The sequence below is a fragment of the Apiospora phragmitis genome, assembly GCF_038363925.1.
Source record: "Apiospora phragmitis strain CBS 135458 chromosome Unknown utg000001l:1.0-2902119.0:1.0-2906034.0, whole genome shotgun sequence".
Lineage (NCBI taxonomy): Eukaryota > Fungi > Ascomycota > Sordariomycetes > Amphisphaeriales > Apiosporaceae > Apiospora > Apiospora phragmitis.
In genome coordinates this window covers 760819-776630 of record NW_027117399.1, presented here as the reverse complement: position 1 = coordinate 776630, position 15812 = coordinate 760819, and the positions used below count along the sequence as shown (strand labels likewise).

The 15812-nt window shown below is 51.8% G+C and overlaps 4 protein-coding genes across 4 annotated transcripts; 3 read left to right on the top strand and 1 right to left on the bottom strand.

Moving 5' to 3' along the window:
• Positions 1 to 858: 858 nt before the first annotated feature.
• On the top strand, positions 859 to 2197 carry PG994_000224 (uncharacterized protein; the record flags this gene model as incomplete). The annotated part of the gene is made up of 4 exons (XM_066851633.1): positions 859 to 1142; positions 1354 to 1649; positions 1747 to 1939; positions 2005 to 2197. The coding sequence occupies 4 exons, from the start codon at positions 859 to 861 to the stop codon at positions 2195 to 2197; spliced, it is 966 nt and encodes a 321-aa protein (XP_066722265.1).
• Positions 2198 to 7027: 4830 nt separating this feature from the next.
• On the top strand, positions 7028 to 8182 carry PG994_000223 (uncharacterized protein; the record flags this gene model as incomplete). Its single annotated transcript, XM_066851632.1, is given in 4 exon segments — positions 7028 to 7221; positions 7289 to 7813; positions 7828 to 7894; positions 7940 to 8182. 4 exon segments carry the CDS (start codon positions 7028 to 7030, stop codon positions 8180 to 8182), a joined length of 1029 nt encoding a protein of 342 aa, XP_066722264.1.
• Positions 8183 to 12305: 4123 nt separating this feature from the next.
• Positions 12306 to 14473, top strand: PG994_000222 (Transcription initiation factor IIF subunit alpha; the record flags this gene model as incomplete). The annotated part of the gene is made up of 2 exons (XM_066851631.1): positions 12306 to 13703; positions 13766 to 14473. 2 exons carry the CDS (start codon positions 12306 to 12308, stop codon positions 14471 to 14473), a joined length of 2106 nt encoding a protein of 701 aa, XP_066722263.1.
• Positions 14474 to 14762: 289 nt separating this feature from the next.
• PG994_000221 (uncharacterized protein) lies at positions 14763 to 15812 on the bottom strand (the record flags this gene model as incomplete). Its single annotated transcript, XM_066851630.1, has 1 exon — positions 14763 to 15812. One exon carries the CDS (start codon positions 15810 to 15812, stop codon positions 14763 to 14765), a length of 1050 nt encoding a protein of 349 aa, XP_066722262.1.

Below are 15812 nucleotides of genomic sequence, written 5' to 3'. Positions count from 1 at the left end.
TGTGACAGCAATATGCTGATAAACCACGCCCCTGCTCCTAGCGTACGCCATAACCTCCTCCGTATCATGTAACGCTGAACGCAGACTCAGCACAGGAAGGGGTTGAGCTTCATATGGGATAATTTACGTCTGAGCGACTAGCGACCTTAGCACTCCTCTCTTCTATTAACACTCGCAACTCTTGTTGCTGCTGCTTCTGGCAGCAGAGGTTGCAAATTGCAACAGCAAACCCAGTGATCAGATTCACCACCTTCGTGCCCAGCTTGTGTTATTAATATGTCGTTTCAAGGAAGCTGACGGTTTATAGATAGATGAGAAAGGAATCATGTGCAAACAAGAATGACGAAAGACATGTAAGTCCGGCGTTGGCTCAACCAGTCTATTGGTACAATGGGTGGGATGGCTGCTGCATTCTCCATAAAGTAAATTTGCCTCAGAAGTTCCGCATTCTACGAGGTACTACTGGCAAGTGGATGTCGCCCTTGATGAATGCTTCATCGTGTATGGTGTCTGAATCAGATATATGCCAATACACATCATTTCAGACCTGTAACTGCTCTGAACCGGCCCATGGTTCCAGAGAAGCTGTCATATACGATGGGCGGGTAAACAGCAGATGCAGATAGCGGCCAGGAGGAGCTTGTATGCTGAAGATTTTGTTGGAAGCCCTAGAACAGCGATGTGAGTAAATTTCACATCGTGATGATAGCCGGATTATAAAAGGCTGTATCCCCTTCGCTTTACTCTAAAGATCCAGTCTCATCATCACCATAGTGAAGCACAACCTGATTACCCCCATACTCTGTTCAACATCCATCTTATAAGATTCCCAATCTTCACGCACACCCTATACACACAATGTCTGTCGAGGAGCCCCAGTGCGTCAAGATTCCTGACAACAACCAGGCCGTCTGGTTTGCCTACGCCAACGAGGTCAAGGGCTACCTTCTTGGGGCGACCCAGGTCAGTCCCAAGCAGCGCCTCTATATCGCACCGCCATCGCGTGCATTCGGCGGCGGTGCCAACAGCGCCTTGCCCGTTTTCAACAAGCGGATCCACGATTACTCCAATTACCTGATGGAGAATGACGGATCACCTTTCTACGTGAAGACGGATATAGACTACATCCAGCATCTGGCCAGGTACGTCTTCACGTCTCAACGACCGCTTTGCTATCGTGTATAATAGGTTTATACAAACTAACTTGAACAATACAATAAGATGGATGGAGTTCGTCAAGCCTGTGAGATATTCCCAATAACCCGAACCACTCTTTCATTCCCTTGCCTCCTTTACCCCTCTAGCACTATCCCTTACTTATTCTCACCTCTCTTCGCAGGAGAATGCCACGAGCGCGACAGCCAAGGAGGAGCTCTTCAAGCTCCGCTCGGACCTGGAGACACGGAAGCAAAGCTACGCGAACCAGGAGAAGAAGGAGCTGCAGGCGTACAAGAAGTACGTGCTCGAGTGCCGCGAGCGGGCCGAGGACCCGGAACCCTACGAGGACCGCGTCTCGGACAAGCTCGGGAACCTGCGCGAGGGCTGGTGGAACACGGCCGTCAAGGTCGAGAACAAGACGCGCGAGATCTATGGCGCGGTCTACGCCAACCTCCTCCGCAAGCTGAACCAGGCGCCACGTCTACGCCCGGGTATGTTTCTTCGCATTTTGTTCTTTTTTTCACGTTTAAGGAGGCATTGGCCAACTGACTTGTCACTGATTATTGCTGGCCAGAATCACCATGCAAGCCACAGACTGCGAGTACACGGCCTCTGAGACCGTCGACGCAGCCAACGTGTACCAGCGCCCGGCCTGGACGCTGGGCGGCTTCGAGACGCACGCCAAGCAGATCGTGGGCCTCGCGGCCGCCGACTCCAAGAACGTCGTCTGGGACATCAGCGCGAGCAAGGCCGAGAGCCGCAAGTGGGAGGCCTTCGGGCAGTAGAGCAGCGCGGCGCAGTCCGGCCCCAACAACTTCCTGGTCGCGAGCACGACGCCTCGAGCAGCCGCGAGTCCAAGGTCGACCAGAGCCTCAACGACGTCGTGGACGACATGAAGCTGTGCCTCGCCTTCAAGCGCGTCGAGACGTACGACATCAGCGCCGGCGGCTGGTCCAGCAACCTCGACATGTTCAAGCTCGAGGACGGCGTCCAGTACAAGGAATACGTAAGACGGGCTTTCTTTTTCTCTTCCTGTTAACCTTCTCTTTTCTCTGTATATAAATCACCAAGTGACCAACCCCTTTCTATCAATACTCAATCCACTTTGAGCTGACGGAGTTTACTCCCCTCCCCTCTACAGGTCAAGCCACAGACCTTCGGTGCTCGGCTGATCTTGCGAGACAATAGGCGCCAGAGTTACATTCACACACAGCATACGTAAGCAATCTCAGGTGAGATCTTAGCAGCAGCGACACGCTGCTGGTATATACACGCGATCTAGGGGAATTGCTGGAATCTGCGCGCTCATTGGCCGCCCTCTTTCAATTCGGCACAAATGAGCAATGAGCCAGAAAAAAGAATGCGGTGAGATGACGACTGGCAACTGGCTGACCGACTTAATTCTCCAGTCCACCCGCTCCCATTGGCAATAAAGCAAAATCCAGTGCAGTGGCACGGGCTGAATAAGCAATTTATACTCTTCCAGCTTCCCCTCATTCCCTCCTGCAAACCAAACTACCGGTTGAAGCGTGTGTGTGTAACGTTGACGATCCGGTTCGACGGTACCGATCCCTTTGGCGAGTGCGACTCGACGGCTGAACAGAAACCGGTGTAACGATGACAAGTCAATTCTTTATTTGCTTCTTGAGACATGGACCGTTTTCTGACAATGTGTGCACCCAGCCAGTCGTTAAATTAAGAGGAGCAACTTTGTCGGTCAAGGGAGAGGGGGAACGTAGGGGTTTCGTCATGCTTTTCCTTCTTTCTTCAACGGAAAGGCAAAGCTGGGTCCTCGGGTCGCTTGGGGCTTCCGGTGAACTGGTACGTGGCGAACTTGGTGCGTGCTGCTCCTGGTTGACCGCTGGATTAACCCAAGGGAGCGGAACGCTTGATTATGCTTGTCTCACACACCCGTATCTGTAGCTCATGTATGTAATGCACGGAGGAGGATCATGATGTGAGTTAGTTACTGGGACCGGAGTTGATTGGTTTGTTTTTAAGGCATGAAAGTGCTGGCAAGAAGAGTAAACTTATTACTGGTAGAGCCTCCGTTGACGTATCAGGATTCTTCTATTTTGGGGCAGCATGGACACGGACAACCAACGAGACTCTAGCGGTGCAGCCACCCCTAGCCCAGCGTTCAGCTCTCCTTTAGCCCGACGCATTGGATTTTCAAAGAATTCTCCGACTGTTTTAATGATCTGACACCATTCTGGACTTTGGTGGCGTAACTCTATCTTACTTACATACTGTGGCTGCTCTTAGCCCGCCCATGGTAGACGGTTTTATTCCGTGGCCCCCTCGTCACAATGTCGAAGCAGCACGATGCGGTGAGACTCCGCCAAATGTTTAGAAGCTGAGGTATATATGTAAGTGCCGAACCTAGCCAAGGAAGGCCATACACATGCAATGCAAGGAACGAACAGCGGCTTGACTTGGCTGGCTGACTCGTGCGGCTTGCAAACCGGGAGGCAGAGCAGAGAGGATTCACGGACATCCAAGACGGCCGGGAATGGAACGGGGGCCGTTGGTTTGCATGCATGCAATTCATCAACCAACACCCAAGTGGGCGTATGGGCGTATGCATTGCTTTCACCACATGCAGTCGTGTGTTGTCCCAATTGCCCATCGTACTTTTACCAGCGGCGGAACGGAGTGCCTGAGATGAGGTACAGCCGCCCGGCTACTCACAACCTTAGGTTGGCAGGGATCATGCTTTCCAGCGCTTCGGATACGCAGCAACATCTCCGTGGTTGAGATGAGTACAGTACAGTACGTACATTTCAAATCCCGACCGTTTGTTTAGGTATTTGGGATTTGGTCAAGTGTGGACTCGGACGAAACGATCAAGTCAAACAACAGAAGGCAATCCTTCGCATTTGTTCTAATTCGAGCGTTTCTCGTCACATTTTCTGTCTTGTTCAAGTAGCAATTTTTGTAAGTCAGAATATACTACTGATATATCACCAACCATTCAGTACATAAACCAAACATGAATATATCCGGTTCCTTCTAAGTTCTGAGGCGACTTCCATCTCTTCAAAATTGAAAAGCGCCCGACCTCCACACCATTATTTCCGAAATGGTTCGAGAAAGAGGTCATAGTGCTTCGGGTCTTGGCGCGATGCCCCAGTCGGCTGTCGCTCTTGGTGAGGGAGGGTTGCGTCAAAAGTGGGTGTACCGTGATCTCGGCTGCTGACGGATTTGCGAGAACATGAGATCGCTGACTTGGAGAGACCTCGTCATTGGCTGTCAGACTCGACGGTGATCAGGAATATACTTCCGGGATATTCAAACAAATCAGAAGTCAGTGTAGGGTTTCCAGATGCCTATAACCCAACGCCTTTGGATGTGATATGTGTACCGTACCTTAGCCTAGACAGTAGGGAGTAATATGCTCCGAAGAAACATGCGACACGACGGGCAAAACAGTGTCTGCCACGTTGGCCACAGTAGCTTGCAGCTAACGTCCCAACTAGACCAGCAGACAGTCGTTTCCATGTGCGATGCGACAGCATAAATAGTACTATACTAGACTGCATTGCAGATGCGTATCTTGTTTGATTATCATAAGATAATAGTAGTAGAATAGCTTCATTACCCAGTTTAGGCACTAGTATAGTATAGTTGCGCTGCTTACTATTACAGTAGTCCTAAAGCTGATGCCGTCCGCATGACAAGTCCCTATACTATAGTAACATGACCTAGTAGTAGCTGTGAATTCGCTAAACAATTCGCGACTCACCCTAGGGAGTACGCCCTCCTCTTCATGGTTTTCTCTCCATGATTTTGCGCAAACGGACCAACACAACGTCACTCGCACGCGAACCGACGATCTCGGATTTATAACATTATTCATGAACCATAACAGAGAATACAGTGCTGACGGCAGCCCCCACCACCTTCATGTTGCTTGTAACGTTCTCCTGGGGAGATGAGCCTATTGAACTATGGAGCCAGCCAACTATCCTAGTTTGTTGCAACACCATCAGGGGGGCCATCGGAGAGAGCTCGGACATCAGAAGTGCCCGTTCTGGTGAACACGCTAAATCAATAATGGGCTGATCTGATGGGTGGTACAGAGCTGGCATGGCAGGGTAGGGGGGGAAGGTATGTACTGTACCTGTCGTGAGCAGCCAGCGTATGCCTGTATGTTTGAACAGTGGCGCATGTGAAACAAAGCTGCTAGCTTTTGGAATCTCTCGTGTTGAAGATATGTAGCTAAGCTGAGAAGGCACAACGTACGTAAAGAACAGTGCTAGGCCAGCCGCACACGATACCTAGGGGAGCAATATGTCCGACGGGATACTCGTCTCAGGGACGCCCGTCTGCCAGTTCCTCTGATGAGCCCTCACCAAGTTTTTGAAGTTTTTGAGTTTGGGTTGGGGTCCTGGAGGAATTCCGTGGACTTGGTAAGTAGCGCGGGGACGGCGGCTTCTGGGGCGGCATCGATAACCTACCATTGAAGCAAGCGCACGACCAATCTATTCTGACTCGTGCAGGTAGGTCCTGTCCATTCAGATGTGTGTCATGTATGTGCCTGATTCAACACAGCTCGCAAGCCCCTCAAAAAGGGCCTCCATTTGATCCATCTACTAGTAGCCCTATTGCATGCTCTATGAGGAGGTGCGGTCCTATGCGGACGCTCTCTCTCGAGCAACTCCAGTTATATGTTTCGTGATCGTCGCCGACGAATGTCTGCTCTGGGTATTAGGCATATGTACTTGCTACAAAGCCAAGATCTATTTGATGGGCAAATCCCACCATTCCGGAAGACACTGCCTGCAAGACCCGCCCCTCCTATGCACGTCTCCACATCCAGCAGTCGTCAAAGACTCAAAGGACTCCAGGGCAGTCCAAGGCCTGGTTGGGCAAGCTCCGTTTGGGTGTTCGGGTACTTGACACCCTGTAGCCTGTGCCGGGTCTGTCACCCTGCGGCGGACAGAGGCCCCCAAAAGAGCATTAGGTGGGAACCAGGGTCTGAATGGGGGTGTGGTTGTACTGGGAAAGTCGAGAAAACTAGCAATAGATTAGGTACAGTAGGAGGGTAACCTAGCTGTAGCTACCAAGAAAAGTAAAAGAGGGAAAGAGTAGAAAAGAAGAAAGAGTCTACATCCTAAATAACCTGCCTACATACTACACCTCATACATACATGCTCCTACTGCACTGTACCCAGCACGTGCGTATGGCTTTTCAGTACAACTCGAGGCCCCGTCCACCCCAACCTGTCGGTTTTCTTTCGCTTCCTTTCCCACTTCTCCTCATTCCATGACCCTCGACCGCTCTGGCCTGGCCTCGTCGCGGGGCAGTAAATGATCGATTGTTGATCTTTGAATTCTATGTCTCACAAATTCCACTGAAATATCTCCTTTTTCGACTTCACACGCTGCAAACAAAGCAGAGGACGTCTCTCGGCAATTCTTCGTTTAGTGGATATCGATATCGCCTTTGCGCGGAAGGAGAGCGCGATCTGATACCACAAGTAGTAAATGATATATCGGCCGCTACGGAGTTCTCGCACCGCCTTTTTTTTTTTTTTTTTTTTTTTACATTTACTTTGTCGACACCGGATACCGCCACCAATTGACTGGTAGCTGCAAACACCTGCCCGCTTCGTTACGCAGAACATTGTTCAGCGGCCAGGCCGTTGCAAGAGGTCTTTTCTGCTGCAAATCCGGATTATGCAAATCGAATTTGGTTTACTCATTGGATGTATATGACGATTGTCGTAACTGGTCAGATCAGGACTGCAAGAGCGGCTCCCCAAGACCTTGGTCAGTTATCTGGAAGATATTTACCAGTGGGACGGAGTTGGTACGATTGGACTTGAGATCTGTTTCTAGCTTGTCAAGAAATACGGACAACAACATGAGCTCTTCAGCAATGGAAGCATCGGCGCGGTCGGAGGGGGCCAAGGGGAAGGATAGGAAAGGCTTGGGCAAAGTTCTTCGTGGCCTTTCGCGCATGAGGACAATCCTCAAGAGGCCTAGCGAGCAATCACACAAAGCACCAACCAGCGATCCGCGAACAAGAAAAGAAGCACCCGTGAATCCTTTGGCAAGGTACGTACTGCATTGTTCCAACACTTTATGCCTATGGTCTTGTTCTATAAAGCATCTAACGTAACAGTAGCTCCGCTGTGCCTAGTGCACCCCTCAAGACGGCAACACCTGAGAACGCCACCAGGATACCTCGCTCTCAGGTGTATGATGAGCGCGCGAGGAGGTTGGGCGACAGGTTCGGCTTGGAAGTAAAGCCTGCTGAGTGGAATGCGGCCCGGGGCGATGTCCTTCGGGTTGAGAAACCGGTACGGATTCGAATTCACAGGACATGTCACAAGTGTCAAGCAACCTTTGGCACGGGCAACTCATGCCCTGGATGCCAACACCGCCGTTGTGACCAGTGTGCCCGCAGCCCACCCAAGCGGACCGAGGAGGAGAAGAAGGCCAGCCGACAAAGACGCGACGCTACAGCTACGGCTCAGAAAAACCAAGACCTAGCACCAATCATTCCTCACTATGGACTAGAGGACCCCTATTATACTGAGCCGTCCGAGCCGAAATCCCGGTGGCCAAGACCAAGTTCACAAGAAGCATCGGATGCGGATAAGGAGATATTGTCACGAGTGTCAAGCATTGTTCAAGGCGCCTTCCCGTATCTGTGACCAGTGCGGCCACAAGCGCTGTGGCGACTGTGAACGAATACCGTGAGTTCAACCATACCACTACAGACCAGGTACACATACTGACTAACACTCTTTTTCTCTTCAGTCTCAAACAGAAGAAATACCCCCAGGGGTATCCGAACGATGAGCCCGGGGCAAGTTGGTCGCCCAGGCATATATGCCACGAATGTAATGGGAGATTCCCGGCCGATGCCTTGGAGGCTACCGAGTGCGGCAATTGCTCTCATAAGCTTTGCTCAGATTGCCCATTGTTGGCACCGAAAAAGGGTCTGCCTGGGCCTAGTCCAGAGGAATTAATGCTCCTCCACGAGCGCTTAGCCCAACTCTCTGTCGAATAACACATTTGGCTGGGGCCTCACTTGTGCTTGCATGGAGTTGTTGGGGTTTTAGCCGAAGCGTGCTACATTCATATTTTCTTTTCTTGATACCCTTATACTTATCTTATTTCACATATATAACACTGCATACTATCAGAGCCAATATAGACATATTCATTTGTTATCTGCTCCTGTCAGCTTTGTAGGCTCGAAGATGCATTACCTGGAAACCTGTGTCACGGGTAATGGGTAGCGTGGTGTAACAAGAGTTCCATCAACCTGGCCCCTCGTGACAGCTGCAAAGTAGCTGAAGAAGAGCGGCGTGCTTATGTGATACCCCAAATCACGGAATAATCGGTATATGACTGAGAACCTCAAAGAAGACATAAGCGACACGACCAATAGAATTGACCAATCTGGTGATACACACAAGTTTATTGGCTTTGCCACCAAATAAAGCAAAGACAATGCGGCAGCCATGTGCGTGACAAGCCGCCGGGTCGGGCCCCAGACCCTGGTACGGCGGGGATGGCATACAGCAGAGTGTGGAGGGTGAGAGGCAACCGGAGCCGTTCTACTGGAATCTACTTCACCGCGAAGTGATGCATCCATACAGATGGGTTAAGAAGCGAAGGAGCCACAAAGGGCCACTACCATCCACTTTCCTCCCTTGCCTTCCGGCACGAGGCCGTACTCAAATGAAAGGCTTCCCTGTCTTGCGGTGTAGAAGCACAGCTGACAGTTTTCATCTCATTCGTCACATTGGACTTCATGCCGGCGTTTCACGCTACATGAGCCTGGCAGGTATCACTAGAGCCAGGTAGGTAACCCGGGGCTACGGAATCTAGGCGTTTCTTGTGTGCATCTGTAGTTGCCTTACGAGGGATGACCGCGTGTGCGACAAAGAATCTGAAGTAAGTCTGCTGTGGATGGTTTCTGGTCAACCAAGAGCATACTCGGTGGCAGATTGCGTGTCCCGATACTTACGATAGAACTCCGTCCAACATACAGTCAAACCGGGTTTCCTTCGGGTTTGGATTCACATACCACGTGTGGTTACACGTTATTAGCGGCTGAAGGGTCACCTACTTAGGTGAATAGGGTATGGCCGCCTAACCGACGAGGCGCTAAAGAACCACCGGCTAGGTTACTAAGATACGATATATGTTGATCAACGCTATCAATGATTGACTTTAAGCTTGCCTTACTTACTAGAACCCTGATCGTCCTAACCACCTCCTGAATGAGGTTAACACCGACAGCTTCCAAGAAAGAATGACAGTCAGGATTTTCTCTTTCTTCTTTTGACCGCTCTGTTATCTGCGCCAGCCAACACGAACTGTCAAAGCCTAGCGCCACAAGCCGCGTGCCTGTCCGGAGTCAAGCTTCTCTGGACTCACACTTCACGGGGCTGAAGTCGAGTGAAAAAGAAAGGGGGGCGCCCCTGGCTAAGTATAGGTTGGTCTGGCTTGGTCTGGCGCTTGGTGTTGCATGGGCGGAATCGGCACCGCAGGCGGAAAGGAAAGACCTGGAGAGGCTAGAAACACACTGAAGGAGACGGCTAGGAAAGTAGTGTTGGTGCTAAAGGACTGCCATGGAAAGCGGCTGTGAATCAAGCCGCGCGTAGAGCCTCCACGACACTTTAGCTAGTTTCTTGTATTGATACTACTATGGTGAGAAGAAGAAGGGTATCTAGATTAGCTTCTACACTGCAAGTCATACTACCGGAGCTGCTAGTCGCGTCGATCAACCTCCCCTGATATTCATGGGTTCGAAAGAGGCATAACGTAGACCGGGAAATTTCCAGAGATCTGCACATCAGTGATGAGGCTCCGTATACCCACATATAAAAGACTATTGGAGGATAGGTTTGCAGGTGGCCCGTAATTGATATGTCTATCCGTCTATTTTAGGGGTTCCATATACCCTTTATGATGAACAGGAGTAGTAGTCGTGGCGTGCTAAGAATAGTCCAGTAATAGGAGTACTTTGAGGTATTGATCTTCACTATTGTCGAATCGAGCACTGGGGATATGACGACTAGGCCATATCGCTCACCTCTTGTGCTCGTTTAACTCACTTTCCCCCAAAATGATCAGAGCGAATGTGCCACTTAGCTCTTGCCTTGGCATCTAACAAGACATATGACCTCTCTAGATTAATAGAAAGGGGTATATGGGTAAGTAATTGACAAACACATTGATGTACACGCTGATATCCAGGGAGTATGGGGACCTTGGCTCGGGCATTGAGAAAGTAGAGGCATCCTCAAATGCTATTACGGACCAAATACATACGTCGTGATATATTTCCGACGCACCTTGAAGCAATGGGGATACACCACTATGGCACACCACCTCAGAAACGGCAAAGGCTATTGCCATAGCGAGATAGGGTTACAGTGACTAGTAGATTCCACGTCTGCTCCTTTGACTCAGGGAACTCCGTATCCCCAATGGCACCGTATATCGATGCCATGTACCTACGATACGCAGTGTATTCTTGATCCATTGATGCCGCAGCCCTTTCGGGATAGAACAGTATATGCACTACACTTACTTAATCTATCTAATATATCTACAATTACCAGTATTTTAAAAAACTTCTCGAAAGCTTGACTTCATTGAATTTATACTCCTCTAATGATAAAACAAGCTTCGAAGATTTGACATCGGGTAATATAATACGCTGATGAAACTACCACGTAGATTCAAGCTGTTTGCATTTCAAGTCGAGGAGTATGAGACGTGTGTGGGTTTGGGATCAACTCTGGCCGAGCTTGCATCCTTTGGTGAATGAAAATGAACCAGTCCAATGACGGTTGCGGAACAGTCTGTTCAGACGGGTATGATATTATTGCCATTGTCCTGTGCTTGATGACGAGGGGAACAGATACCCTCAAGGCTTATCCAAGTGACTGTATCTGCCATATCGGAAAGCTTCCTACTATTCATCTACCTAACAGGCACTATATTCACACGATCCCATACCAAAACAGCTCAATAGATGCACTTGGGCCTTTTCGTATTTTGAGATCCTTTGGCCAATTGATCTATACTAGGCCACAGCCGGCGAGGCCATTCATGAGAACCCCTTCCAGGCCTGCCAGCAAGAAAACGTGGCGTCTTTGAAGCCATATTGTTAGAACTATTCGGTATTCTAGACCCTGAATCACGGAACAGGCTGAAATGATTCTCCTTTGCCGAAACCTTTTAGGAGGTCAACAACATGAGTATCTGGACTACAGCGGTTTCAGGCATGGCCATCGGGACATAGTGCGGTTTCTGGTGCGAAGATGATACTCTGCGTCTGATAACTAACAAACGAATCACGGAGATGTCGTTTGGGTTGCTCCTCGAAAACCATAGGAAGAATAGCAGCGCAGCACAAAGCCGAGATAGGGGTGGCTCATATGTTATCCGCAGCACATAAACCATATGTGACAATGCTGCATACCTTCCTCTATAATGCTGCATGGTTGTATTGGACTCTTCTTATCAAGTCAATTTCTACATACTACATGTAAGACTCACATGATTGCCGGCAGCATACTCTATGGCTTGGTAGGGCTGTACTCAATGTTGATCTGTTCCTGGCTGCCTGGGACAGTGCCCCACTTTCATAAGGACGTCTCAAGCTCCCCCCCCCCCAGCAGTGGGGACCAAGTGCCAGGCTTGCCAGGCTAGGCTACTGCGGCTCCCATGGCTGGCACTGGCTGTTTTCTTTGTCATGCGGCATCAATCAATCAAATGTTGGCCGCATTCATCAGGCAAACCTCACATCTCCCCATCTTTGCCTTCTTGTCGCGAGGCGCATCTACAACTCTCCTGCAACACTTCTCATAATATTTGGTGTCGCCCGCAGCTGCATCCAAATTGCTGCGGCCTGGCATTTCTGATCGGTTCTTTGCCTCGCGTCGCCCAAGGTCTCGCCCTTCTCTCGAAGTAGTTTGGTTTACCGGCATCACATTCTTCTTGCATCATTCTTGTCTGGCTTGTTCCAGATCCGCCTCTTGTTTGTAAATGAACGTGCTCGCTCGATAAACTCGGGCTTCCAGTGCTCCTCCCACAAACTCGGAAACAAACTCCATTTAACTCTACGCTTCTAGAGAGTTACACCGCGCTTGGAGAAAAAGCCGCCCATCATGAGCGCGTTACCTCCGGGTAGCCCTAATGGCCAAGGGCCAACTCCTCCGACAAGCGCAGCACCTCTTCGCAAACGAAAGCCTGTTGGAAACCCACTCGTACCGCGACAGAAACCAAAGCCGCGTCCGGCAGGTGTTCATGCCCCGGGGACACCAATGCATGCCAATTCCAAGAACACCGCCGCTCCAACCAAAGTCGCACCCGAGAAGATGGTTCAGCCTCGTGGCATACCAACAATGGCACAAATCGAGGCCGCGCGAGCCAATTTTGGCGGCTGGTCGACACCTGCGCCTCCCGGCTGCGAAGAGTTGCCTTTGATATTGAGCAAGAAGGGCTCAAAGGAAGGCCAGCGTCACCACGTTATGCGGCTTGCTCCTCCGCAGAAAGACAAGAAGACTCAAGGCCTGGATCCCTCAGACCAGAATGATTTCGTCCGCCCTGTTACGCTGCACCGACGGGACCCAAGACAGCCTCCGCCCGGTCGCGAAGTTAAGGAGGAGATAGTAGAACCTACATCTGAGCAGACTGAGGAATCCGAGAAGCTAGCACAACTCAAGGCAGAGCGAGAAGCACAGCGCGAGCACGACAATGCCATGAAGGCGCCCGTTATGAAAGACACCGCGCCCAAGAAGAACCCAAAAGAAACAAAGCAGAAGAAGCCAGGCACTCAGGTGCACTACGGGGCTCGGACCGAGAAGCAGAAGAAGGAGAACGAAATTCGCTACGAGGAAGCTCTTCCATGGCACTTGGAGGATGCTGATGGCAAGCACGTGTGGACAGGCCAGTATGAGGCACCTCTTTCAGATGCCAAACTCGCTCTGGCCGTACAGAATGGAGTCTGCCGGATGATTCCACTGGAGAAATGGTACAAATTCGTATCAAAGAGGGCCAACGTGAACGCATTGAGCATTGAGGAAGCCGAGAAGGTAATGAGCAAAAAAGCACCAGTCTCCAGGTGGGCTATGAGAGATGCCCAGCGCGAGAAGAGTGAACAGGCTATGGTTGAGTCCCGTCGAATCGTCAATGGTGGTCCCAATGTCAAGCAGGAGAGTGCTACCTTCCGCTCCGTTTCTCGTCGTGAGGTCCAAGACCACAACGAGCTAGATGTGTCCGGCGACGAGTTCCAGGACGATGACGAGACCGCAGGCTTTGAACCTGATCGCGATGAAGATGCAAAAGACAGCAAAGACAGGGTCCGTCGCGAGCAGCTTGGCGCTAATCTGTTTGGCGACGCAGATGAGCGTGAGGTTGACAATGAAGAGGCGAAGGAGAAGAAGGAAGAGTTGGAAAGGAAGCTGCTGGGTAAGGATCTGAAGAAGGCCCTCAAGAAACGCGACAAGCAGTTCCAGTACGATAGTGATGATTCCGAGAGAGAAAGGGATCCATTTGCTAGTTCCGTGAGTGGTTCTTATTTTCCTATTGCTTCCCTTCTTGTTTTCGTCCCTTTGGATGCGAGGAGAGCTATGCTTACACGTTGGACCAGAGCGACTCCGATTCCGATAGTGACGATGATGAGGCCAAGAAGGAAGACGATAAGGATGCCAAGGACAAGGATAAAGAAAAGGAAAAGGACAAAAGCGGTGCTTACAAAGGCAGCGACACAGTCCATGCCAAGAAGGTTGCCGCCGAATCGGGGAAGAAGGGCAAGTCTTTGAAGCGTGCTGGCTCACCCGGTGTCTCCGACTCTAGTGGCACCGAGTCGACGCGAAAGAAGAAGGCCAAAACTGGCCCGAGTACGGCTTCACTTACTGGCAGCCGCAGCTCAACCCCCCTGATGGTCGGCAACCCATCGCATCTTTCTGGTTCCACGAGTGACGGCGAGGCAACGGGAGGAGATATGTCTGACGGCGCAGGCGGCATCAAGAAGAAGAAGAAGGCCGGCGGCAACCAGCTCAGCATCGGCACCCACTCCAAGGGTACCCCGACAGGCTCGCGTGCTGGTAGTCCCAACCCGCCCTCGGCAACCTCGCCTATGGAGCCTGTGACGGGCGCCGACATCATCGAACACATTCCACCGCAGGGCATTAGTATTGCACAGCTGCTGCGTAAGTTCGACAGACGTGTCGGCGACAAGCCAGGACAGATGGCGAGAAACCTCTGGATCAAGCTGGTGAAGGAAAACACTAAGTATGATTCCAAGACCAAGCTCCTTTCGAGGAAGGTTTAGGCCCCCGTGGAGCAAATGCCGCCTAGATGGCTTCGTGAGAGGCAACCAACAATTCTTTGGGTTTCGGCGTGATTCAATAGAAATTCTGTATAAACACATAGTTCCGCATGCGCTAGCTCAAGATCGCATTGCTAATCAATCATACATGAACTATCATCTGCTTCGAGGCATTGTGTATCACTGCGTTTCCTGATCTGGCATAATTGGTGATAGAGCCATACGCTCAAAAAGGGGTATATCCATTAAATGCAAAGCTGCCTCCTGCCTCCTCCTGGTACTGTGAGGATCTTTACTCGTCCATCTGCCAATTATAATCAAGGTCTTTATTCCGCACTACTCGGTTAATGGCCTTGAATCTATCGGCCTCGAAACCGTTGCCCCTGTCCACGCCATCCCATCGGTAACCCGGCTTGATACCATACCGATTCGGTGGCGCCGCACCTTGGTATACCGGCCGTCGATCCTTGGTCTTCTTCTTACTGGCCCCTGCCTTCACCAGCGCCCCCGAGCGGCGGCGGCCGCCACCACCGTCCGACTTGCCGACGAAGTCGGCCATGGTGTCGCCCCACCGCGACTGGGCCCTCATCTCGGCGTTCATGTCCTCGTCGTCGGCGTGGCGGGCGACGCCCTTGACACGGACGTCGTCGAGCTCCTCGCGGCGGCGCCGGGCCTCCGCCTGCTGCACCTCGCCGCGCAGCGCGTCCTTCTTGGCCTGCTCGCGGGCCGCCGCCTCGGCCGCCAGCCGCCGCGCCTCGGCGCGCTTCATGCTGACGTCGACGCGCCGCCCCGTCGCGTCGCGGTACACCGTCTCGGCCTCCTGGGCGTGCGGGTGGTCGCGCTCGTAGGCCTCGCGCTCGAGCCGGCGCCGCTTCTCAAGCTGCGCCGACACCGCGGCCGCCGACTGCAGGCCCGCGTGCGTGCCGTCCGACATGGTTTGCACCACGGCGGGCGCGTTGCCGTCATCGTCGCCGTTCTCGCCGCCGCCCGTCTCGGCCGATTCCTGCGCCGCCGAGGCTAGGATCGCATCAGCTGCTGCGGCGTCGGCATCCTTATTTCCTTTTTGCTCCGAGGTGGAGGGGATCGGCGCCCCCAGCACTTTCCAGCCGGACTTCTTGGCCTTGCGGAACTCGGCCGAGGTGCCTGCAACGGTCGCGGGTCCGCCGCCTTCGCCGTCCTCGTCTTCGTCGCCTTGTGCTGTCCGCGACCAGCCGGTCTCCTCGTCATCTGCGATGATTAGACCGGCGTTTGGGTCTTGCTTGCGCTTGCGCTTTTTGGATGATGGTTTGGGGTCGGCGGTCAGGTAGCGTGTCGCTAGGTAGGACGACAGGTCGGATGGCAT